General features: G+C 40.3%; 1 protein-coding gene across 11 annotated transcripts in view; it reads right to left on the reverse strand.

Annotated features, from left to right (window-relative positions):
- Window positions 1-22578, reverse strand: part of Pphln1 (periphilin 1) — an 84878-nt gene that overhangs the window by 55038 nt on the left and 7262 nt on the right. For 6 of the 11 annotated variants that reach the window (XM_048366183.1, XM_048366116.1, XM_048366132.1 and 3 more), the window contains 3 exons: window positions 20982-21073; window positions 10330-10599; window positions 2702-2763 (listed from right to left, as the gene is read on the reverse strand). In XM_048366183.1, coding sequence (XP_048222140.1) covers window positions 2702-2763; window positions 10330-10599; window positions 20982-21053 — 404 coding nt within the window. In that variant the 5' untranslated portion in view covers window positions 21054-21073. The remainder of the gene's footprint in view (window positions 1-2701; window positions 2764-10329; window positions 10600-20981; window positions 21074-22578) is intronic. The other 5 variants (XM_048366159.1, XM_048366168.1, XM_048366175.1 and 2 more) reach the window with 1 other exon arrangement.

Raw genomic sequence — 22578 nt, forward strand, 5'->3', positions numbered from 1 at the left:
TGCTCAGAAATCACAGCAACTCCATTCCTAGCACTAATTTTTCTATTAGGCTTTGCTACAAACACCGTGGGGGCGGGGGGGGGGGCGTGGAAGAGAGGAACTTACAGCAAAAAAAAAAAATTTAGAGCTAGGCACTGGTGGCCAACACAGATAATCCTAACTACTGAGGAAGCTGAGATGTGAAGATCTCAGTTCAAAGGCAGCCCAGGCAAGAAGGTCCAATTAAACTCTTATCTCCAATTAACCACCAGAAAACCAGTAGAGCTGTGGCTCAAAGTGGTAAATGCTAGCCTTGAGCAAAAAAGCTCAGGGATAGCACCCAGGCCCTGACTTCAAGCCCTACCACCAACCAAAAGAGAAAACAAAATGTATTTGAGCTCACAGTTTCAAGAGGTTGCAATTCATGCTTAGTTCCAGTGCAGTGGGCCAGAGGTAAGGCTGAGAATCACCAAGAGGATGATATGGTGGCTGGAGAATAGACAGGAAAGAAACAAGAACAAGAAGCTCTCCAAGGACACACCCCTAATGACCTTCCTCCAACTAGGTCCCACTTTCTAACCTAGCCAGCACCTCCCAAAACAGCAGGGGACCAAGTCATCCTGAGGCTGTGGGGCTATTCACAGTCAAGACATTTAATTACAACCTTCTGTGAAATCATTTAGAAAGCAAACAGCAAGAACAAATTATCAACCTGGTTATCAGTCCAGAATTTTTATCTCTCATAAATGTATTTCTAGATGCTGCATATGAGAAATCAAAGCTGCCAATGTCTTCCCAATAGAACTGATCTAGATAAGGCAACTTAGAGAGTATCATATAATACAAAAAGCATTTTAAGGACTCAAGCTTATTTTCAGAAGGCTATTTCCGAAGCCTAGAGCAGTGGCTCAAGCCTATAATCCTCACTACTCCTAAGCCAAAATCATGGTTCCAGGATATTCAGGCAGGAAAAAAAAAAAAAGAGTTCACAAAATTCTATCTCAATCAAATGGGTTGTGGCATGGCATGCAAGTTATTCCAAGCAGAGGTTGGGCACAAAGTATAACAGCTGGGATAAATAACATATCTGTAATTCTACAAAACAGGGAAGCATAAAGGAAAGGGTAGCAGGCGAGGTCAGTCAAAGTATAAAGAAAGAGCCTACCTTCAAAGTAACCAAAAAGAGGCTGAGAAAGGGGCTTCACCAGCCTAGTAAGCACTAGACTTAAGTTCTGAAGTAGAGTAGGGGTTCGCTACAATGAAACGCCCCCCCAAGGGAGGGGATTCTTGGTTCCCCCAAGAGTCCACCACAGTCTCCAGCTACAAGATGACAAAAAGACAGATTTATTGGGGAAGTAAAAAGTGAACAAAAAGTGAACCGACCGGCCTTGGTTGCAGCCCTGACTCGGGAGCCGAAACTGCCGACCACGTGTGCAGGATCAGGGCCAACTAGTGAGCTGGAACCTCCAGCACATGTGCAGCCCAAACTTGGGAGCTGGAACCACGTGCCCATGTGGCCTTCCAGCCTGGTTATAAGGCAAACATCACAGCCAAACTTGCCACACGCAGGTGGCCAATGAGGATACAACACAACACATACAGAGCATGCTAGGCTGCACACAGGTGGCCAATAGAGTTACGGCTGTCTCATAGTATGTATTTGAACCAACCTATCATTCTAGTTCGAATTGGCGCATGGATTTGGCGGGGCTCACATGATGCAGGTGGATACGCCTACTCACAGGAGGGCACGGGTTTAACCTTGAATGTTCCTTGAAACTTCCATGCTTCAGGTGGTCAAGCAGTTTACACAATCTTATCACAGCGAAGGGGAACTTCCCTGGATAGGGTGAGGGAGATCTTAGTGAAGATGGAGTTGGCTTTTGCTCTAATCTGACCTGGAGTCAATCTGACGCCCCTCCACAGTTAATGATGGCACTGGCCAGATCTGACCTCCCTAGTACAGTTCAAATTCCAGTCCCAGTGGCACTGTGGTTCAAAGTAGCAGAGCACTAGCCTTAAACAGAAAAACTCAGGGAGGGTGCCCAGGCTCTGGGCACTTAAGCCCCATGACTGCCCCCCGCCCCCAAAGTCATTATGTGTCTCTTCCTTTGGGCTGGGAAGGTGGCTTAGTGGTAGTGCTTGCCTAGCACACATGAAGCCTGGATTCGATACCTTAGTACCACATAAACAGAAAAAGCCAAAAGTGATGCTGTGGCTAAAGTGGTACAGTGCTAGCCTTGAGCAAAAGAAGCTCAGGGATAGTGCCCACTCCCTGAGTTCAAGCCCCAGAGCTGGCAAAAAAAAAAAATTCCAGTTACCCCACTCACACAAGAGGCTACTTCTAAAAAACAACAACAAAACACGCTTCACTAAATTAAGGAAACCTGTACCTCAGAAGCCATACAACACTAATTATTAGCTAGTAAGACTATCCCAAAATTCATTTTAAACTATATACCACTATAAGATATATTGGATATATATTGGGTAAGATATAGTGGATATATATTATCCACTATAAGATGCCAATAGACAGATTATTTATCAACTATATGGTGATTATTTATCATCCATATGATTATCACCTATAACAGCTATTGCTTTCAAATAGTGAAATGCAACTAAAATATTTCACCTGTACTCTAAAGTTAGACTTCTACATCTCACACCTCAGGGGTCAAATATAAATGCACTCATGATATTACATTTAACTTTTTACCTGTACTCGGGCTGTCGGCTCGCAGAATGATCATCTCTACTCCATCGATAGCCAGATTCATCCTGCAACATAAAACACTTACTTAGATATTTGTTATATTACTTTGCACATGTAGAATATATCTAACAGGAACACTGGAAAAGTCCCTAAAGTCAAAATACTATGAAGGCAAAACTTCTAGATATCCCTAAGATCAAAAAGATAATAAGCCGGAGTGCAAGTAGCTCACACCTACAATCTTAATTACTCAGGGGGCTGAGATCTTAAGATCATGGTTCGAGGCAGCCCAGGTAGAAAAGTCCCTGAGATGTTTATCTCCAATAAACTACTCAGAAAAAAATCAGAAGTGATGCAGTAGCACAAGTGGTACAATGTTAGCCTTGAGCATAAAGAGGCTCAGGACAGAGCACAGGCCCCAGGACCAGCAAAAAATAAAAAAAGAAGAAAACAGATCAAGTGTTCCATCTCAATACTAAAAGTAGACTACTGAAACCCTGTACTCATAAAAAAAAACAACTCACTTAACTCATTAAAAAACAACAACAACAACAACAACAACAGGGCTGGGGATATGGCTTAACAGTAGAGTGCTTGCCTTGCATGCATGAAGCTCTGGGTTCGATTCCTCAGCACCACATAAACAGAAAAGCCAGAAGTGGCACTATGGCTCAAGAGGTAGAGTGCAAACCTTGAGCAAAAAAAAAAAAAGCCAGGGACAGTGTTCAGGCCCTGAGTTCAAGCCCCACGACTGTCAAAAAAAAAAAAAAATGACAGACAGGTGGCTCACACCTGTAATCTTAGCTACTCAGTAGGCTAATACCTAGATGATCCCAGTACAAAGCCAGCCCAGCAGAAAAGTCCTCAAGACATCATCTCCAAAATAACCAGCAAAAAAAAGCAGGGATGGAGGCATCACTCACAGCTATGAGCAAAAGCATGGCCCTGAGTTCCAAGCCCTGGGACTAGTATAATGATAACAACAATAAAAGTAATAATGATAATAAGCAGTGCAAAAAGGGCTGGATGGCTTGATAACTGATCACCTGCCTGGGAAGCATATAGGCTCTGAGTTCAAACCACAGATGTGCAAAAACCAAACAAAAAAACTCACATAGTTAGAAGTAATAAGAAACTACATCAAAAAAAAAAACAAACAAGAAACTACATCAGGAGGCTGGGAATATGGCCTAGTGGTAGAGTGCTTGCCTTGCATAAATGAAGCCCTGGGTTCGATTCCTCAGCACCACATATATAGAAAAGGCCAGAAGTGGTGCTGTGGCTCACTGTGGCTCAAGTGGTAAAGTGCTAGCCTTGAGCATAAAGAAGCCAGGGAAAGTGCTCAGGCCCTGAGTTCAAGCCCCAGGACTGGCAAAAACCAAACAAAAAAAAGAAACTACATCATACTTAAATCAAAAAAATTCACACAGAAGCAATAAGAAACTACATCATATTGATCATTAGAGTAATATATGGAACTACAAAGCATAATGCATCCTCTTAGTTTCACTGATTCTTTATATCTTAGTTTTAATACCCATTAATTTGTCTTGTCCTTATTATTTCTTCATTTTTTGATCTGGATTGCTCTTGTCCTTAAAAGCTGAGGTACATCATTAGCTTATCTGAAATTGTTGAGTTTTTCATGTTAATGACATTAATACTTTCATGGAGTTCACTTCTGTAAACCCATTTACCTGATCCAATATTTTATTAAAGGCATTGGCTTTTCTTTCTTTTATTCTCACTATTAAACACATATGATGTTACAGAGGACATTGAGAATAGTACTTTAGTATTAGACTTTCTGATTACAAGTAATCTATGTGTTCCATTCTGTATGAAGTTTTAAAAATAACTGTATATATTAGTATGGTTCTCTGAAAACATAAACAAATTGGCAAGCCCTTAGCCAAACAAACCAAAAGGAGATGATTCAAAATAAAGTTAGAGGGCTGGGGATATGGCCTAGTGGCAAGAGTGCTTGTCTCTTATACATGAGGCCCTGGGTTCAATTCCCCAGCACCACATATACAGAAAATAGCCAGAAGTGGGGCTGTGGCTCAAGTGGCAGAGTGCTAGCCTTGAGCCAAAAAGAAGCCAGGCCCTGAGTCCAAGCCCCAGGAATGGCCAAAAAAAAAAAAAAAAAAAGGAATACCAAAATAAAGTTAGAAATGAAAAGGGGGAATATCACATAAATGTTAATAAAATTCAGGAGATCATTAAGGATTATTTCAAGAACTTATATTCCAATAAACTGGAAAATCTAAGAGAAATTGATACATTTCTGGATACATATGACCTATCAAAATTGAACCAAGATGATATTATAAATAGAAAATGACATGAGTCTCCCTAAAACAAAAAGTACAGATCTGGGTAGATTCACTCCTGAATTCTACTATGCCTTTACAAAAGAAGAATACCAATGCCTCTCAAACTATTCCATAAATAGAAAGGGAACAAAAGCTACCAAACTCCTATAAAGCTAGTAATACCCTGTATTCAAAACTAGATAAATACAAAATGACAAAAATTATAAACCCAGAAGTGGAGCTCTGGCTCAAGTGACAGCTCAGGGATAGCACCTATGCCCTGTGTTCAAGCCCCAGAACTGGCATGAAAAATGGGAGGGGGAAAGAGGAAGGGAAGAGAGGAACAGGAAGGGGGAGAGGGAGGAAGGAAGGGAGACAAGGAAGGAAGGAAGGAAGGAAGGAAGGAAGGAAGGAAGGAAGGAAGGAAGGAAGGAAGGAAGGAAGGAAGGAAGGAAGGAAGGGCAGGAAGGAAGGGAGGGAGACAAGGAAGGAAGGGAGACAAGGAAGGAAGGAAGGAAGGAAGGAAGGAAGGAAGGAAGGAAGGAAGGAAGGAAGGAAGGAAGGAAGGAAGGAAAGAAGGAAGGAAGGAAGGAAGGAAGGAGGACAGGAAGGAAGGAAGGAAGAAAAGGTGGGAGGGAGGGAAGAAAAAGAAAAGAGAAAGGAAGAGAAGAAGGCAAGGGGCGGCAGGGGGAAGGAGAAAGAATTGAAGAGAAAGAGAAAAGAAAGAAAACAAGAAAGAAAAAAATAAAGGAAGGGAGGGGGAGGAGAGGGCAGGGCAGGGCAAGGTAGGGCAAGGGGCAGGGGAAAAAGAAAAAGAAAAGAAAAGTTCTTGCACCAGGGGCCTTTGTCTCATGCCTGAAATGCTAGCTGTTTAGGAGGCTAAGATCTAAAGGTTGTGGTTCAAAACCAACCCAAGCAGGAAAGTTTGTGAAACTCTTATCTTCACTTAGCCACCAAAAAAAAAAAGGAAATGGAGCAGTAGCTTAAGTGGTAGAATGGTATCCTTGAGCAAGAAAGCTCAGGGAGGGACAGTGCTCATGTCCTGAGTTTAAGCCCTAGGACCATCACAAGCACATCCTGCATCTGAAAGAAACAATCACAAGAGTAAAGACAGCCTGCAGACTGGAAAATCATTATGTATTCATCTCGACAGGAAGTTAATATCTGAAATAGCAAATTTAAAAAATTAAGACACCAAAATACTAAATACAATAAGTGGCCAATAAATTGAACAGTTCTCAAAGAAATACAAAGAGCAAGTAAATACATAAGCAAAAGTCCAACATCATTAGCCAAAAGGAAATACAATCAAAGTGACCTTGAGGGCTTAAGTATGACATGAATGGGGGAAGTAGCCTGCTTAATAAGTGCAAGGTCCTGAGTTCAAACTCCCTAAAACTGTCAAAATGAATAAGTACATCCATACATGTAAAAAAATTAAAAAGAGTTATAACATGGAGACTCCCTCTCATCTCATGGCTACCATCCAAAGGAAAAGAAAAGTAACACAGGGCTGGGGGTGTGGCTCAAGTGGTATAATGCCAGCTTAACAAGTACTGGCAAAAGCAAAACAACAAAAAAATGAGTATAATCTGGGCACCAAATGGATCACACCATTCTACCTACCTAGAAGTCTGAGATCTGAGGATCACAGTTCAAAGCCAGCCAGAGCAGAAAAATCACTATTATGCTATAAGTTGTTTTTTAAAATAAATTTGTCAAGTTTCAAAAACTATTGTAATGAGCAAATTGAATAAAATATGTTCAAGCACAAGATATTTATAAAATGGGAAATGTTCTCCTTTGGTCTTCCATTGCACAATAAAGATCTGGAAAGATCCAGGCAAGTCCTGGTCACAATGCTCATTGTTTGGAAAGTCAGCACAGAAGAGTGCTGAGAAGTGGGGAGACATTGTGTTTCTGAGGAACAGACTCCTAAAGTTGGTGCTAGCTCTGAATTTTCAATTGTGAGTGATTATTTTAAACTTAAATTTTTCTGCTAAGGTTAAAATAATGTCTTAATTATAGTAAATAGTGAATATTCAAAAATCTGAAGAAACTTGAATAATTTAAAAACACAGCTAATTCAATGAATACAAAATTCCCTAAATAGGGCTGGGGATATGGCCTAGTGGCAAGAGTGCCTGCCTCGGATACACGAGGCCCTGGGTTCGATTCCCCAGCACCACATATACAGAAAACGGCCAGAAGCGGCGCTGTGGCTCAAGTGGCAGAGTGCTAGCCTTGAGCGGGAGAAGAAGCCAGGGACAGTGCTCAGGCCCTGAGTCCAAGGCCCAGGACTGGCCAAAAAAAAAAAAAAAAAAAATTCCCTAAATAACTAATTACCTAAATACCTACAATTATCTAACTAACTACAATGGATTTTCATAAAAAGAATAAGAGGTGCTTATGCTATGGGCAAGCAATGTTTCTCCATAAGAATACCTGGAGGATGGCTACTCTGATGGCAAAACTCAGTATTTCTAACTTAAAGAAAATGCACTGTTTCCTTTTCAATACTTAACACATCTTTAACTTAAAAAAGTGAATAAAATGAGTTAAAGTGCCAGTGGCTCAAACATATAATCCGAGATACTCAGTAAGACGTATTAAAGTAGGTAGACGATAAAGAATACCACACAGTATTCAGGCAGAAGAGAAAAGCTTATTCCTGAACTGCTGGCTGAGATGATGCATGGCCAGGGAGAAGGGGTGACCTCTCACTGGGCCTTGCCATTTATATAGGGCAGGGGTGGTGAGGTATGGCCAGGTGAGGGGAGGTGGCTGCCTTTGGGTATACCAGCTACCTAGGTAACACAGGTACTGGGCAGAGACTTTAGACAAATGGGGGCATCTGCATGGAGCCCTCCCAAGATGGACCTTGCATTCTAGCCTTTTAATAATTATGAAAAAAAGGGGCTGGGGATATGGCCTAGTGGCTAGAGTGCCTGCCTCGTATTCATGAGGCCCTGGGTTCAATTCCCCAGCACCACATATACAGAAAATGGCCAGAAGTGGCGCTGTGGCTCAAGTGGCAGAGTGCTAGCCTTGAGCAAAAAGAAGCCAGGGACAGTGCTCAGGCCCTGAGTCCAAGGCCCAGGACTGGCCAAAAAAAAAAAAAAAGGATGCAGACTCTGGCTACTTCCTGCTGGCAAGGGGTGTTGACATTAGGGGTAAAAGGCGGAAATGTGGCCCCTCCGGGAGAAGGCAAGCAGTAGCTGTTTGGAATCTGCACAGAGCCCTGCCTGCCGGGGTGGACATTACACTCAGGAGGCTGAAGATTGAGAATCATGGGGAGAAGTCAGCTAAAGCAGTAAAGTTCATGAGATACCTTCTTCAATAAACCTTTAAAAAATCATAAGTGGATCTGTGACACAAGTTGTAGAGTACCCAGCATTAAGCCAAACAGTTACAGAATAAACCAGGCAGCATATATAGCGATAGCCATAATCATAGCTACTAAAGAGACTAAGATCTGAAAACTGCAGTTCAAAGCCAGCCCAGGGAGGAAATGTTTGTGAGACTCTTAAATACAATTAACCAGCAAAAACCAGAAGTAAAAGTGTGGCTCAAGTGATAAAGCACTAGCTTTGAGAGAAAAAGCGAAGTTACAGACCCTGAGTTCAAGCCCCAGTACTGGCACTAAATAAACACAAGCAAGGAAGATAAACACATACTCCAAACATTAAGAACAAACTACAGAAAATATAGTCTGAGAGGATACTTGGAGATTAGTGTAATTACTGGGTTCCCATATATACCCACACTGGGTAAATCACTTACTTTCATTTCTTCAAATGGAAAGAATAGTATGGAATCCAGTAGGTGACATGAAAAGGAGTGAAAACAGATTAGAAGAATTTCAAATATGCCAGCTAGGACAAAGGAATTGCATTAAGTAACAGTTTCAATCAGGATAATAACAAATTGCCAGCACAGTGGTATGCATCTATAATCACAACTTCTCAGAAAGTAGAGATCTGGAGGACAGATTGTATTTAGAGACTGGCCTAGTAAGACAGTAGCAAGACACAGTCTCAAACAACAAGCCTGATGTGGCAGTATACATCTGTAATCCCAGCTATGTGGGCAGCATATATAAGAAGATGAAAGTCCAAGGCCAGACTAGGGTAAAACTTTAAGATTGGATCTGATAAACAATTAAAAAAGCAAAAAGTACTACTAGCCTAAGAAGCAAAGAAAGTTCAACTACCAAAATAAAACAACTCCCCCCAAAGAAAAAAAAATTATAATATCAACAATAGCAACCAACATTTCAAAATGCTTATTTTATATGACATACAAGTTGCTTTGAGCTTTGAGTTCTTCCTGACCTGAGTGAGCGCTGGGAATATGGCCTAGTGGTAAAGTGCTCGTCTCATATACATAAAGTCCTGGGTTCGATTCCTCAGCACCACGTATATAGAAAAAGCCGGAAGTGGCGCTGTGGCTCAACTGGCAGAGTGCTAGCCTTGAGCAAAAAGAAGCCAGGGACAGTGCTCAGGCCCTGAGTTCAAGCCCCAGGACTGGCAAAAAAAAACAAAATCAGACCTGAGTGAGCAACAGGTGCTAAGAAGTAAAACAAAAGGGAAACAAACAATGACACCAACAAAAAACTCTCAACAATCTTAACTCACATCAATCATGGCATTTCATTACATGAAAACAATTTTAGGTAGGGAGGTCCAATAAGGAATGGTAACCACTTGGTCATCACTTCTTAAGCACTAATTGACCACCAAGGTCATCAACTTCTTAAACACCAAGGATTATGATATAATCACTTATATCATGTATGTCTGTAAATCCCTGCCAATTAAGGATATAAAAAAGCAAGTAGACCTTACAGCTTAGCAATAGAGTGCTTTCAAAGCCTGTCTGTAAGAATCTGGACTGGACTCTAGCACCAGAATGAATAAGCAAATAAGCAATGAATACCAAGCCAGTTGGAACAAATGTCTCCTAAAAACTCAGTGTTTATCTTGGCCTACACCCCAATATATTGACTACTAGTTCCCATTTGACAGCCTCATTTCAACATTTCAACAGAGTGCAAAGATGGGTGTGGGAGCTCACACCTGTAACGCTAGCCCTCACAAGACAGAAACAGGAAAATGCTGAGTTGAGGGCAGTCTGAAATACATAGCAAAACCCTGGACCCAAAAAGTAAAAACAAAACAAACAAACAAAAAAAAAAAACATAGGACAAGAGCAGGAAGTGTTACTACAAATGCTCCCATGGCTGTCACATAAATTTTAGTTATCAACTTAAAAGATAAAAAGAAATAAGTTAGTACATGGGGGAAATTTACATACTCCTCTGTGAGGTAGAACATTCCTTCGATCATGAGAAAAACTGCGGCCCTTGTCATAGTCTCGGGAATCAACATGACTGTAATATCTATTGTAGCTTCCTTCATCAGGTCTGTCTAGCAGTGGAGGTTTCTTTTCTAGCAGTGGAGGTCTCTTTTCTAGTAGTGGTGGTCTTTTTTCTAGCAGTGGAGGTCTCTTTTCTAGCAGTGGTGGTCTCTTTTCTAGCAGTGGTGATTTCTTTGGCACAATATTAACTACTCTATTGTAGGCATCCTAAAACAGACAAAAAGAAATATATAAAAAAAATCACTAATTTCTCTTTTTGGTTTTGGAAAGATTTGTTTTTTCAAAGTACAGGAGTTCTTATACTTAATCAAATAGAAGAAACAAACAAAAATGCATTAATGAATATAATCATGAATATAATCAATAGTGTCTTTATATGGACTAAAGGAAATAAAATTATTCAATGAAGAAAAGCCAAACATTCAAAATAACATGCATCAATGGAAGAGAGTAAACAAATATTAAGAACAATAACAAAAATGAACCTATCAACAGCTTCAACTCATCTCACCCAAAGCATTTATTTACTCATGATGAAAATTAAGTAATTTGGGGTAAGCAGGTCTAGTAAAGAATAACTCTTTAAACTGTCAGCTAGAAAAAATAATATAGCTACATTAGGCAAAAGGGTGTAAGGAGTATGAAAAGAAGAAACTGACTGGAATACAAAGTAAATTCGAAGACCTGAAAAATGAAAAGCCCACACACACCTGTATAACTCGTATGAGCCAATTAAAAAGAGAAAAAAAACTTCAGTAAGAATATTACAGTATCTCTACCCTTGACTTTCTAAGAATTTAGAAATAAAAAAGATATAGTACACATATTTGTTCTGTGTTTGAACTATTTGGTTTAGAAGAAACAAGATTAGGGCTGGGGATATAGCCTAGTGGCAAGAGTGCCTGCCTCGGATACACGAGGCCCTAGGTTCGATTCCCCAGCACCACATATACAGAAAACGGCCAGAAGCGGCGCTGTGGCTCAAGTGGCAGAGTGCTAGCCTTGAGCGGGAAGAAGCCAGGGACAGTGCTCAGGCCCTGAGTCCAAGGCCCAGGACTGGCCAAAAAAAAAAAAAGAAACAAGATTAACACGCAAGAAGCAACATGGGAAGATGATACTGAACCAGAAAGACCAAAAGAAACATATTGCTATTTTTCCAGAAGCAATGAAAAAAGGACAGGCTTTAGCTTTATAAGCACAATAAAACCTATACAAAATCTGACTTTTCAAAATAATGTGCTCTACACCACATTTTCAGATTCTGTAATGTGTCTAACATTAAAAGTACCTCCATAATCATGGGAGTAAACAGCTAGTGTGTGATGGTTTCTGATGGCTTAAGCCCAAAAGTGGCACAGCAGGATCATGACAGTTCTGTTTCTATTTGTTTAACGAGTCTCCATGACTCTCACAGTGGCTGTACTCATTTACAGTCCACCAACAGTGTATGAGAATTGTTGTCATTTTGATTTGCATTTCCTTTATGGCTAAGGATGTTGAAATGTGTTTGTATACTTATTGGACCATTTGTGCTTCTTCTAAGAACTTTCAAGTTCATTTGCCCATTCATTAATTGGATTATATGCATGATTATCTAGGTTGTTTATATATTCTAGATATTAAACCCCTGTCAAATTGAATAACCTTTTCCCCCCATTTGTTAGCTGTCTCTCATAATCCTAACGACTTTTTTTATGCAGAAGCCTTTTAATTTGATGCAGTCCCTTTTGCCAACTTTTTTTTTTTTTTGGTCGTCATGGGGCTTCAGCTCTAGGCCTGAGCACTGTCACTCAGTGCTCAAGGCTAGCATTCAACAACTGTGAGCTGTCACTCACAGCTCAAGGCTAGCATTCAACCACTTGAGCCACAGCACCACTTCCAGTTTTCTAGTGGTTAGTTGGAGATAAGAGCTTGGCTGGCTTTGAACCATGATCCTCAGACCTCAGCCTACTGAGTGGCTAATATTACAAGTATGAGCCATCAGCAGCCAGCTTGTCGATTCTGCTTGGGCTACTAGAGTTCTATTCAAAAACTCACTGCCAATACATTGCAAGTATTTCAGGTCTTAACTTAGTTTCTGACCCATTTTGAAATTATTTTTGTACAAGGTAGAAGATAGAGATCAATGTTCAGTATTTTCCGTGTGAATATGCAATTCTCCCAAAAGTACTTGTTGAAGAGACAGTCTTTTCTCCTAGAAGTTTTTGGCACCATTCTCAAAAAATTAGGGTTATTTCTATGGGCTTATTTCTGAGTTCTAAACATCTTCTCTTTTTGTGCCACTAGCATCTTGTTTTGGGGTTTTAGTCATATAGTTCTGCAGTACAATTTAAAATCTGAAATCTGGTACTGTAATAATGCTATGCAACACTGCTCTTTTTCTTAGGAATGCTTTGGCTATTTGGGGTCTTTTAGGTTCCATTAAGAATTTTAGAATTCTTGCTCTCTTTCTGTGAGGAAAATCATTGCACTTAATTTGTGCAGAACAAAAGCCATTTTCACAATACCAATTGGTTCATGGACATGAGAAATGGAGGTGTTTCCATTTCTTAGCATCTTCTTCAACTTCCTTCTACATTTCAATTTTCATTACAGAGGTTTTTCACCTTCTTGGTTAAGTTTATCCCTAGGTTTGTGCTTTTTTTTTTTAATTGAGGCTATTGTCAACAGTACTAATTTCCTGATTTCTTTCTCAGCAATGTTCACAGTTGGTATATGGAAGACCTTGTCTCAAAAAGCTTTTTAAAACATTTTTAAATAATAAAGTGAGAATACCCTCATAGCCCAGGCCACACTGGGCTTAAATTGAAATCCTATCTCAAAAATAATCAATGCCACAGAGACCACCCAAAAGCCAGAAATAGAGCTGTGGCTCAATAGATAAAGCACTAGCCTTGAGCAGAAAAGCTCAAGGCCAGAGCCTGGAGGAACACACACACACATAAAAACACAAAAACAAAAAAACTTGTTGAAAAATTATACTTTCATGAATTATACTTAAATTTCAATATATGGGGCTGGGGATATGGCCTAGTGGCGAGAGAGCTTGCCTTGTATACACGAGGCCCTGGGTTCGATTCCCCAGCACCACATATACAGAAAACGGCCAGAAGTGGCGCTGTGGCTCAGGTGGTAGAGTGCTAGCCTTGAGCAAAAAGGAAGCCAGGGACGGTGCTCAGGCCCTGAGTTCAAGCCCCAGGACAGGCCAAAAAAAAAAAAAATTTCAATATATCCCACATATTAATTCCTATTATGACACGTTTTCATGTTAAAAAGTAAAAGCACTGAATGCATAGTCTGATTTTATGTAATAAACTTTGCACACTGCTATCATAGTTAATTGGGTAAGAATTACACGGATAATGAACCTTGATCCCCAGATCTCAGCCTCCTGAGTAGCTAGCTATCATTACAGGCAGGAGCCATGGACATCTAGCTGTCCTGTTTATCTTTACATAATTTTTCCCTCATAAAAAGTTAAAGAACAAGCCAGTTATGGTAGCACTTTATATCCTAGCACTTGAGAGATTGAGACAGGAGGATGAAGAATCCATGTTCTGCCTAGAAATATAGCAAGACCCTGTCTCCTCTAAATAATAAATTAAAAAGTGACAATCTAATACATTAACTTACTGGCAAAGTAAGTATAATGGCACATGTAAAAAATAAGTGATATTATTTTCTAGCACAATCACGATACAACATGAATGTAAAAGTGTAGTCTTATTCATTGTTTCCCAACATCTGGGAAGCACTTAGCACATAGTAAGTGGTCACGATTACATGATACTCATTTTATTTTGTTAACTAAATTTTATTTTACTTTTCAACCTCATGCGTTTTTTGCTTGTTTGTGTTAATACTGGGGCTAAAATTCCAGGCCTGGAGCTCTCAGCCTTTTTTTTTTCCTCAAGGCTGATGTTCTACCACTTGAGTCATAGCTCCACTTTCAGCTTTTGGGCGGTTAATTAGAGGTAAGTTTCTCATGGGCTTTTTTGTTCTAGCTGTCTTAGAAATTAAATCCTCAGAAGGATTACAGGCAAGAGCCATAGGTATCTGACTCCATGCTCTTCTTCTCTTTTCTTTGGTGCCAGTCTTGGGCATAGAACTCAGGATCTGGAAATTTTCCCTAATCTGTGCTCATGGCTAGTGCTCTACCACATGAGTCACAGTCCCCCTTCCAGAGTTTTAGTGGAGATAAAAGTGTCACAGACTTTCCTGTCCAGGCTGCCTTTGAAGTGCAACTCTCAAGTTTCAGCCTTCTGAGTGGCTAGAATTACAGGAGTGAGCTACAGGCTCCCAGTTTAGCCACCAGCACTGGGATTTCTATGCTGGTATTTCCAAGTCATTCCAATGGCTTGGATTTCCAAATTTTGGAAATTAGTACTGCTCTTCCGAATTAAGACACCATCATATGACAGGGTTAAGAAAGCATTGTAACTCTTTTTCAAAAAGTTAGAAAAAGCAAAGTTTAGTTCTTCCAACTGTCAGCCAAGAAATTTAAACCCCTCTGAGAGTAACTCTACAAAGGAAAACATTACCAAATTAAAATGTAGCAAATGAACACTAGAGATATTTTGTTTCATCTAATTTTCCAATTAAAACAAAAAAAGAGCTGAGCATGGTTGTGCCCAGTGCTCAAAAGGCAAAGGCAGGAGAATCATGGGTTCTAGGCTAATCTGAACCACATCACAAGACCTTGTCTCAAAATACATTGAAAGTAAGTAAATAAGCAGTCAGTGAAGATAGTCATAAGCATCTCAGGCTAAATGTAGGTATTCTGTGATAACTGGTCCTTGTCCTATATAGAGGGATGGCACATGCTTGTATCTAATCTAGATTCTCTCTAGCATAATAGTGGTTCTTTCAGCTATGTCCATCCATCTAATCAAGTTTAAGATGAAATAAATATTTGAGAAACCACCTTATAAAAAGAAATGCACTCATAGTCATGTACAACAATTTAAAGGAGCTAGGCACCAGTGGCTCAGGCCTGTAATCCTCCTACTCAGGACACTGAGCAACATCGTTTGAAGCCAGCCTGGGCAAAAAATTCTGAAACTAACTCCAATGAAAGCAGCAAAAAAGACAAAAGTGGAGCTGTGGCTCATGTGGTAGAATGCTAGGCTTGAGCAAAAAAGCTAGAGGATGGAGCTGCAGCTGAGTTCAAGCTCCAATACACACACACACACACGCACATGCACACGCACACACACACAAGTTTGCCAAATACCTTTTGTCACAATTTGAAATAATGCAGAGGAGTGCAGCATGACAAAAAGACAATGCAGTAAAATTTATTTTCTATTGGGATAAAACCCAGAAACACAAAATAGAGTACCACATTCCCTCATCCCAGGACAAAATGATAGTGAGTTCACTTTTTTATTTTTTTGTGCCAATCCTGGGGTGTGAATTCAGTGACTGGGAACTATCCTTCAGCTTTTTTTTTTTGGGGGGGGGGGGGCAGTCCTGGGGCTTGGACTCAGAGCCTGAGCACTGTCCCTGGCTTCTTTTTTTTTTTTTTTTTTTGGCCAGTCCTGGGCTGTGTATCCGAGGCAGGCACTCTTGCCACTAGGCTATATCCCCAGCCCCCTGGCTTCTTTTTGCTCAAGGCTAGCATGTTACCACTTGAGCCACAGTGCCACTTCCAGCTTTTTCTGTTTATGTGGTGCTGAAGAATCGAACCTAGGGCTTCATGCATGCTAGGCAAGCTCTCTACCACTACGCCACATTCCTAGCCCATCCCTGAGCTTTTTTGCTCAAGGCTAGCACTCTACAATGTGAACCACAGCTCCACTTCCAGCTTTTTGGTATAGAGAAAAGAGTCTTACAGACTCGCCAACCCAGGCTGGCTACAAACCATGATCTTCAGATCTCAGCTTCCTGAATAGCTAAGATTATATGCATGAACCACCAGTGCTGGCTAAGTTCTCACTTTTTAAATGACTAAAGCTTTATGCTGGGAATATAGCTTAGTGGCAAGAGTGCTTGCCTCATATTCATGAAGCCCTGGGTTCGATTCCTCAGCAACACATATATAGAAAACAACCAGAAGTGGCGCTGTGGCTCAAGTGGCTGAGTGCTAGCCTTGAGCAAAATGAAGCCAGGGACAGTGCTCAGACCTGAGTTCAAGCCCCAGGACAAACAAACACACACACACACACACACACACACACACACACATACAGAGCTTTATATTCTGAAAAATATTCTGCTTCCTCAAAACATTAAACTTTTTGAGAAATGACAATCAGCATAAAAATGTGCAAATAAAAATGTACTGCTAGGAATATGGCTTAGCGGTAGAGTGCTCACCTTGCACGCATGAAGCCCTGGGTTCAATTCTTCAGCACCACATAAACAGAAAAAGCCGGAAGTAGCATTGTGGCTCAAGTGGTAGAGTGCTAGCCTTGAACCAAAAGAAGCCAGGGACAGTGCTCAGGCCCTGAGTCCAAGCCCCAGGACTGGCAAAAATATTAAAAATAAAACAAAAATGTACTGTTGTATAAATTTTCTCACAAGGTAAACATACTGTGTAATTACATACATCCCAGATCAAAACACTGAACATTCCTAGCCCTTAAAAGTCTTCCTTGTACCCAGCTACCAGCAGCTCATACCTATAATCCTAGCTGAGATCTGAATATTGTGGTTCGAAGCCAGCCCAGGAAGGAAAGTTAATGTTAAGCCAAAAGTGGAGTTGAGGCTGAGGGACAGTAACTAAGCCCTGAATTCAAGGCCTAAGATAGGCATACATACAAAAAGAATTCCGTGTATCTTGGCCACTCAACATCTCCTCCTCCTCCTCCCCAAAGTAGCTACTTTTGCTCATTTGCAAACTTTATATACAAGGAAATATACAGGTGATACTCTTATGCCTGGCTGCTTACTTTCAATATTTACATTTACTCTGCCATATAAATTTGACAATCAATTTCCCTACTGTTGAGTATTTAAGTTGATGCCAGTTTAAAGCTTACAACTAATGTTACTTATAAAACAATCTCTTACATGTACTGGGGTTTGAACTCAAGGCCTTATGTTTGCTAGCAAAAGTGCACTCTATCACTAAGCAATGCCTCTAGACACTTTCTGCACTAACAAACATGCACCACTCCAAGCTCTGGGTTGAGAAGGGATCACACAAACTTTCCTGCCAGGGCTGGCCTCAAACCACTATTCTCCCAATCTCAACCTCCCATGTAGCTAAGATTACAGGCATGGGCCACTAACATCCAGCTGAAAATATGGGAAAAAAATGTTGATTCAATGGACTATCATCTTTATTCCAACTCCTGTCATGGTCAACAACTTTAATCCTCACATATGTCCACTGACTCATTTATGTTTTTGTAGACAGGGTCTCCCTGTGCACCTCAAACTGGCCTGGAACTGCCTATGTAGTTAGCCCAGCCTGATTGATGAAATCCTACCATTTCCATCACCTGAGTGCTAACTTTCCAAATATGCATGTTAAGAACCTCCTGGTAGACTTTTAAACCATTCTGTTATCCAGACCTCACCCAGAGAGATGATTATTTACCTGCAAAGAATCCCCTTGCAAGGACATTAAAGAGCTTTCTGAGGAGGTGGAAATGTTGCTCAATGACACAGCAGTTGCCTAGTAGATCCAAGGTTCTGGGTTTAAACCCCAATGCTACACTAAATAAAAAGATAGAAATAAAACTCTAGGAAATTTCAAGGTGTAGGTAAAAATTTGAGCTTCTGATATTAATCACTAAGCCAAAATCTAGCTAATATTAATCTGAACTCTGATATATTCTAGTACCATTCTACTTCCACCAAACACTGAACTTCACTCAAACACTTCAAATGAGGAAAACTGACATTTTATATTATCAATTGCCTATCTTCCTGCCATACAGGGACTTCAAGCTCACCTTCCTTATCCTCAGCCCCTCACCAGTTTCAATCCACTGATCCCCCTTTCACAGCCTCACTTCTTCTTATATCAGCCCATATCACATAGACTAAGTACCTCAATAATCCTGAGTCAAATTTCAATATCCTTCCCTGACAAGGTCCATCACTCAGCTTGCAAGCCTAAATTGATAAAAAAATTTGCTTGGCCAGGTACGGGCAATAATAAGCTACTCAACAGTCTGAGATTCAAAGATCATGGTTCAAAGCCAATACAAGCAGGAAAGTCTGTGAGATTCTTATCTCCAAAAAAGTACCAAAAAAGACAGAAGTGGAACTGTGGCTCAAGTGATAAAGCATTAGTCTTGAACAAAAGCAGCTTAGGCTTAAGCTTGGTGACACCACTCAGGGCGAGTTCCAGCCCCAAAACAGGGAAAATGAAAACAAAAAAACAAAAATTTGGGGCTGGGAATGTGGCTTAGTAGTTGAGTGCTTGCACGCATGAAGCCCTGGGTTCAATTCATCAGCACCACATAAACAGAAAGGGCCAGAAATGGTGCTGTGGCTCAAGAGGTAGAGTGCTAGCCTACAGCAAAAAGAAGCCAGGGGCAGTGCTCAAGCCCTGAGTCCCAAGCCTCAGAAAGAAAAAAAAAATTTTGCTTTCCCTATTCCTAAACTGCAACTGTGGCAAGAAAGCAACCTGTCCTACAGATAGATGCTCAATTGGTAACATAACCACATAGAAAATTCTTTTATATCTTTGAAATACAGCATATAAAATTTCTAATAGGATATACTGTGACAGCAGGGATGGTGCTTAAAAAATCATTTTATGCCAGGCGCCACTGGCTGAGGTCTGAGGATCATGGTTCAAAACCAGCCTGGGCAGGAAAGTCTGTGAGACTCTTATCTCCAATTAACCACCAGAAAACCAGAAGTGCCATTGTGGCTCAAGTGGTAGAATGCTAGCCTTGAGCTGAAGAGCTCAGTGACAGCACCCAGGCCCAGAGTTCAAGCCCCATGACACCCCCCCCCCAAAAAAAAAAATCAGGCATACATATCTTCTCCATTCTTGTGTGACAGTTGTCACACACCATTTGGTTATCCTAGGGAACTGCAAAGTAATTTTAGCAAGTTAAAAAACTTTAAGCCAGGGGCTGGGGATATAGCCTAGTGGCAAGAGTGCCTGCCTCGGATACACGAGGCCCTAGGTTCGATTCCCCAGCACCACATATACAGAAAACCGCCAAAAGTGGCGCTGTGGCTCAAGTGGCAGAGTGCTAGCCTTGAGCGGGAAGAAGCCAGGGACAGTGCTCAGGCCCTGAGTCGAAGGCCCAGGACTGGCCAAAAAAAAAAAAAAAAAACAAACTTTAAGCCAGGCACTGATAGCTCACACCTGTCTGTAATCCTATCTACCTGGGAGGCTAAGATCTGGGTGTCACAGTTCAAAGCCAGCCTAGGCTGGCTAGTCCATGAGATTTTTATCTCCAATTAACCACCAAGAAACCAGAAGTGGTGCTGTGGCTCAAAGTGGTAGAGCACTAGCCTTGAGCAAAAGAGTTCAAGGATAGCACCCAGGCCCTGAACTTAAGCCCCTAAACTGACCCCTCCCCCTTCAAAAAAAAAATAAAAACTTAAAACACTGGCCTTTGGGGGGGGAAAAATAGTCTTTACATTATCCTTGAAAGAAAATAAGATGGTAATAAGGTCTCCAATATTGAAATATGATACTGCCTGTCTCAGTGAGCTGTAGGGTTAAATAACATATTATACAGACACCTCACATTTAAACAAATATTTGTACCACTGAATGGTACATAATGAATCCGCAATATGTCCATATACCATCTCCACAACCCAGGTTCCCTGATTCTTAGAACAGACCCGTCTTTGTTACTTTCTTCCTTACTCCTTCCCTCTTTCATCTTCTGTTCCTCTCTGCCTGCTCCTCTTTCTTTCTATGACAGCACTGAGATTTTTGACTAAGAGCCTCCAACTTGATTGGCAGATGCTCTACCAATCTTTTTTTTGCTTTATTGTCCAGTTATGGCCTCATGAACCACCTCATTAGGCCTATGCAGAAGTTAAACAGTTTTTTGCCCTTCCCTAAACTTTATCCCTATGTCTAAAAAGGGCATACATATACTTGTTTAATGAACATTGAGCCTCTTATTATATATGAGCCATTATGTACTAAATGAAGTTCTGAATATAGCAGAACAGCAAGCACCTTGAGAATAAAAATGGCCTAGTTCAAAATTTCCAGCCACCAGAGCAACTGAGACAAGAGGTAGGACAGAACACCAGAAACTCTTACTCAGTAGACAAGTCACCTATCCATAGGAAGGCAGTTGTTGGATTCCTATCTAGGGATGTTAATATATTTCTGCTCTAGAAAGTTATCCTGTTCTAAAATTTAAAAACCTACTCTCAAATTTTGTATATTCAATTTGCAAACATTTTAAAGAACAGAAACAGATGACAACTAATAGTAGGAGTAGGTGCTCAGGTACTTATTTGTAGTGTGACCTTTATGAAACTAAAAACCTTTTCCCTAAATTAAATATAAACCTATTGTTCTAGAAATTTAAGAAATAAAATAGTTTGCATTTGTTTCCCAACTTCTGAAAGATAAGCTTCTAATACCTGAAGATTAATTTGGATAGCAGGTTCTGAGTTAGCCTGTAGAGGAAGTTGACACTTACATTGTTGTGATTCCGAGGAGGCCCTCTTTCTCTTGGGAGCCTTTCATAGTCATACCGCCCGTCAGACCACATTTCATCTCTTCTGTAAGCCACTGAAGGAAAAAGAAAACAATTATAGGTTTTATATTAGGAAGTAACAGAGAAGACAGGAAGAAGTAAATGATTACTTCCCCATACAAATATTTTCCAAACACCTTAAGGGGAAGGGGGAGGATGCCAAGTGTCCCCAGAGGAAAAGAGTAAAGTGATGATTCTTCCCAGGAATTTTAAGATGGTCTAAAAATACCTTCATTGTGCCTGTATTTTCAAGTTTATTGAAAACTTCAAATTATTCACACACCAATGGCAGTAGTACACAGGACACATACTATTTAATTATCATACAGAAAAAAATAGAAAAGATCCCACTTAACAGTTTAAAAAGCAGACAGGCAATGATATACCAATTTCCTAATGAGTACTTTGTGTAATAGTGGTTTTCTGCTTTTCCACTCTTAAAGCTTCTACCTCACCTCTGTATGTTGTTTAAGCTATTTTAACCAGAAAAAAAAAGTAGTAAATGAACAATCCTGTAAAAGTACACATCAGTAAAACAAGACACTCTTGATCCTACTTAATATTAACTTATTTTAATGTATACTTATAAAATCTGAAATTAAGTTTTGTTAGCAATTCCACAGTTTGGGGGAGAGGATAAATTTTTATAGAAGAAATTGTTCCAACTTAAATGAGGTCTTCCACATCTAGGTAGAGGCTTTACCAAGAGCACACTGCTGCCAGAGCAGACACACAGAAACTGATCAGGCAGAAGACAAGGCAAACAAAACAAACAATAGAGAAGATGAGAATTAGAATATAAGAAAACAGGTAAGTTATATGAAATGAAAGACTAGATGAAGGCTAGCAAGCCTTTTTGCATAGGACCAAATATTTCTTGCCAGGTGGGAGTTGGGCTGTAACTCTTTTGTTTTTAAGAAAATTACACTAAGGTGTTTATGGTCTTTTTCAGCTGTATTATTAAGAACACTGGCTTTAAAATAGCTCACGTTTGAAAGAAAAGTTGGCATGCTCAGTCTGAAACTCTTACAGTTTGGTATTTGTCAGAATGGTCACATGTTCAAAAGTAATGGAGAAATCAAGGCAACAATCATTAAATCATCAAAGAATACACAAAATGTATAACTTTCATGGAGAACTTTACAATGACATTCCCTCAAAATTACAAGCATTTGAGCAAGCTAAAATAAAATGAATTTTAAACATGAAAAAAAGGACATGAGACATAACTATGGCTCATGCCTCTAATTCTAACTACTCAGGAGGCTGAGATCTGAGGATTGTGGTTTGAAGCCAGTGTGTTATACTCTTTTATCTCCAATTAACTATCAAAAAGCTGGCTAAAGAAAAAAAAAGCTGGAGGGGCTGGGAATGTGGCTTAGAGTAGAGTGCTTGCCTGGCATGCACAAAGCCCTGGGTTCGATTCCTCAGCACCACATAAACAAAAAAAGCTGGAAGTGGTGCCGTGGCTCAAGAGGTAGAGTGCTAGCCTTGAGCAAAAAGAAGCAAGGGACAGTGGTCAGGGCCTGAGTCCAAGCCC

The sequence above is a fragment of the Perognathus longimembris genome, chromosome 1, assembly GCF_023159225.1.
Source record: "Perognathus longimembris pacificus isolate PPM17 chromosome 1, ASM2315922v1, whole genome shotgun sequence".
Lineage (NCBI taxonomy): Eukaryota > Metazoa > Chordata > Mammalia > Rodentia > Heteromyidae > Perognathus > Perognathus longimembris.